Source organism: Morone saxatilis, unplaced genomic scaffold (assembly GCF_004916995.1).
Source record: "Morone saxatilis isolate NCDOM2014 unplaced genomic scaffold, NCSU_SB_2.0 Contig11, whole genome shotgun sequence".
Lineage (NCBI taxonomy): Eukaryota > Metazoa > Chordata > Actinopteri > Moronidae > Morone > Morone saxatilis.
In genome coordinates this window covers 27282075-27286377 of record NW_023339663.1, presented here as the reverse complement: position 1 = coordinate 27286377, position 4303 = coordinate 27282075, and the positions used below count along the sequence as shown (strand labels likewise).

General features: G+C 41.2%; 1 protein-coding gene across 1 annotated transcript in view; it reads right to left on the bottom strand.

Moving 5' to 3' along the window:
* si:ch211-186j3.6 (neural-cadherin) overlaps positions 1-4303 on the bottom strand; it is a 275078-nt gene that overhangs the window by 128261 nt on the left and 142514 nt on the right. The window contains exons 20-23 of the mRNA XM_035682213.1: positions 3627-3818; positions 2303-2746; positions 1850-2180; positions 672-765 (exon numbers count right to left, since the gene is read on the bottom strand). Coding sequence (XP_035538106.1) covers positions 672-765; positions 1850-2180; positions 2303-2746; positions 3627-3818 — 1061 coding nt within the window. The remainder of the gene's footprint in view (positions 1-671; positions 766-1849; positions 2181-2302; positions 2747-3626; positions 3819-4303) is intronic.

Sequence of the window (4303 nt, the reverse complement as noted above, 5' to 3'; positions counted from 1 at the left end):
CACATTGACAGAGTATGGACTGGTTATTGCTTCACATGAAGTCGGTATGTGTTTGTGCTTGTGGGTACCGGATGGAACCAGTGGGGCATCGACTACATCTTGCTCCGTCCTTATCCCACTAGTAAGCAAGCTTTGGAGGGCGACGCCTACTGTACAGAGAATATCTGAGATGGTAATGATGGCTTTTGGACAATCTTAAGGACAATCCTTCAAGAGTACAAACAATGTATTTTATTGACATCTATCACTGTGCTACCTTTTTTCCACCACCACCTACTGTGCTGGGTGATTCTGTTTGGAAAAAGGGCAACAACAACTTCTATTTAAAAAAAAAAAAAAACACACCATGACTATAGGTCAGAACAGTACACAACATATGCATTTCTTCAGTGACAAACTATAAATGGTAAATGGATCCGTACTTGTATAGCTCCCTTCTAGTCTTCCGACCAGATGCCCAACCATCTTTGCGCACACTTGAAATATTTTATGAGACAGTTCTGATTAGAAAATACTAATACATAAATTAAATTTGGACAAGTATGGCAATTCTAGTGTTGCCTATGCCATCCACACACTGTCTAGTGCAGCTTTTATTTTCCTGTCCTAGATCTAAAATGTGACGAAGCCAGCATGAAAGAATGATTAGTTAACAAAGAGACACTATTTACCTTGGCACGTGTCCTTCAAAGACATATGTCTTGTTGTCCCAGTCATCGGGATCAGGAGAATAGACCTTTCCAAGCACCGTAGTTGGCATACGGCCTGATGACAGATAACATTAGTATATCAGTTTACCATTTTAAATGCTCATTAACTCAAACATTAATACGTTTTGATTGCTCTGCACTGGCATACCATTTATTCAGGAAAACTTTCAGGGTAAGAATAGTTGTTTCCTCACTGCATGCACATGTGTTTAATCGTGTGCTGTATGTGTTGTGCTTGCTATACTATTAATACCATACATCGAGGGCAAGAGCCTTAAGAATCATGACAATGCACATCCCAAACACAAACTAACTTCATAAACAATGAATAAAATATACACATAAAAAAAAATTTAAAGTTCTGATTCTACATGTCTCTGGCTCCATTCATCATTTCCTTCCAGCAGAACCAATAAGTGACATTGTTAGATGGCTGGAATAGGGAGAAGGAAATGCATAACAGAAAATGCTCTATGAATGCACAATGATTACAATCATGTAGAGAGAGCTGTTTGCTTCCACTGTCTTTCCTTCAACGCCTCACCCTCTGAATCATGTGGGAATAATTTTGAAGGTACCCTTCAAAATTTAAAGCCAGACCTTGACAGGTTGAATTTTAGCCCATTGTTTGTCTTTGCCAGAAACTGAGGAAAAAGTTAGACAATAATGAAATAAAAATGTTAGCATTCATGGCTTTCAATGACAAAACTGATAATGCTATTTTTCTAGTGTAAGAATACGAACAAAAGCTACATGTACTATAGTGTGACCAACAGAGTAGTACGTAGTAACGGCAGTTATTATTTGTGCAGGCTTTTTGTGACAAAATCTGAGATTCTGCTTAAACACAGATCATGCAGACAGTGACAATGTGACAACAGTGAGTGAAATGAGGCAGAGGTAAAAAAACAATAAAAATGGTGTGCGTATGTGTATGTTAGTTACTGCACACTGAGTCTGAGTTTCACCTACAGAGATAGAAAACTACCTTTAAGAAAAAAGTTCAGTATGTTCAGAAAGGAGATAAGGACATTGACTTTTTTCATTAGTCAGATACATACTCATATAACCGTGAGCTTTATCACTTTATTTATCTTTTTCTGTGTCTTGGAACACTTAGACAGGGATGACCTTCTCACCTCTGTGACTATTGATGAAAATTTTCTTCTCCCCCGCTACATGTGCGTGATCATTTTGGTCACCGATGGTCACTGTCAGGGTGCTCGTCACCGTTTTGGCTGGATGGCCACTGTCGCTCATAATGATCGGAATAAGGAACTCTTTCTGCCGCTCACGGTCAAACGTCCTCAGGGCTGTTAGGGTCGCTGTGCCGTTTAGGTTGTCCTGGAGGTAGAAATCATTGCTGTGGCGATACTCAGAGGGGACAGTGAAGTGGAAGGGTGGGCCATTCTCTGGAGAGTCCTGGTCCACGGCTCGGAGGAGGGTCGAAGTTTGGTTCAACCTTACTACCTAAACACAAAAGGAGAGCATGAGAGGTTGTGGCTTGCTTTGGGCTGTATTCTTGTCACCAAATCATAGCATTATATCAGTATGTTACATCTTAACTTGAGATCACACCCAGTCAAGCCTACCTGTGGTCCGGCCACATTCTCAAAGACTATCGGGGAGTATGACGCCTCAAACTCTGGTCCATTATCATTTACATCTAACAGAGGCAGCTGGACTGTGGCACTGCCTGTTAGTGGTGGAATCCCATGATCGGTTGCTATGACAACCAAGTGATGCTGTGCTATCCCCTCCCGATCCAGAGGCCGGGCCACAGAGAGTACACCGGACTGGTCAATGGTGAACAGCCCTTCAGGATCTGAGTCCTCAGATAGGCTATAGGTGATCTCGCGATTCTGGCCTGAATCAGAGTCACTGGCAACCAAATGTGCCACACTGGTTCCCACGGAGATGTCCTCAGGTAGAGGGGCAAGTGACAGTAAGTGTGGAATGAAGACAGGAGCGTGGTCATTATAGTCCTCCACCTCCACCACACAGTGCAGAAGGCTGGAGAAGTCCAGGTCTTCAACCTGAAATAGGAACCAGATACAGTCATAAAAGTCCCATTTAGACAAGATTCAACTGTAAAGACATCCATCTTATCAACCACAATAATGCGGGCTCCAATGTTTCCAAGGCATACCCTACAGTGAAAATTGGGTTGAAATCAAGCTCGTGGATATTTTTGTTCATCCACAATAAGGAATTTTCCACAAAGGAGAATAGTGAAAAACAAAAAGGAAAACCTAAAAAGTGTCGAGCCCGCTGTTGTTCTCTCTTTTATTGGCTATTGAGCAATATCACACTTGCTACATCGGTGTGCTGCAGCTGTTTTTTTCAGTTCATAGAATTTTTGATCATTTTTCAGCAGCTCCTCTCAGTGCCACCAATATGAAACATTGCCTTTTGGAACTTTAAAGATCCTGTCTGTAACTGACATGCTTTATAGCACTCTCTTCGCCTTGAAATTCTTTGTCTTAGCTTTTGACAGAAGGGCTGACATGTTGGTTTGAGGGTTTTATGAGCCCTAAAGAAAAACAAATACATTGACATCATGGCTAAGATAATCTCCGAAAACCTTTTCCATTTTTTTCAGCAATTTCAACAATTCTCATAACTTTCTAGGAACATCCTGCATGTGAATGTACCCTAACTTCAGACGCCTACTAAGATCCATTTCATATTTTCAGCACTTCAAATCAGGCACCACAGCTCTGTTCATCATCTTCTTCTGTCAGTCTTGACTCTACTCTTTTCACATGCTGCCTACCCTTCACTGAAGGTTCCTTCCACAAAAGTCAAATTTAACCCCATGAATCACAGAGACACAATACAGAAGGTGAATCAAATAATCTTCTATAGTGCAAGACTGTGTGGTTGAATGTGGTTTTTGGAAAAGCTTCCACATACCTTCAGAGTGAGGTTGAACCTCTGCTCACTGTGTCGTTCATAGTCCAGGCGTTTTTTAAGCCTCAGGGTGCCGCGCTGCTCCTGCTTGTGACTGACCATGTAGAACTTCTGCTCTTGGTCTCCAGCTACAACACTAAAGGTCAGCTGGGCATTTTCTCCAGTGTCTCTGTCCTCTGCAGCGAGCTCCAGGACCTTCAAACAATGACATCATGTGAATAAAGCATATAGGCTGCTTTTTATACATTAATTGCAATCTCTCTAAGGTGGTAGTGTAATTTACAATAGCAAAGTAGCTGACTTTGAAACAGGCTAGACAATTGGGATTCTGGTTGCTAACAGCTTGCATAATGACAATATTCTGCTACGGATTGAACAAAATTGTATAAACATTGTAAAAACATGGTTACATGTCAAGAAGGTGCGGAGTAGAATGTGTGAAGATAAAGGACAACACGTATACCTCCAAAGGCAGATGACGTGCCTTTTTCTGACATTTACATCATAATTCGTCTGCATTGTTTTTTCATTTGTGAGCTGCTATGTAACAGAATACCATAATATTGCAGCACTGCATGTGCCAGTCTATGCTGGATATGGGATAAAGTCCATACAGTGAAACGTTTTTTTTGTTTGTTATTGGTTTATTGCAGCAGATGGCATTGTTTTCATTCTTAATA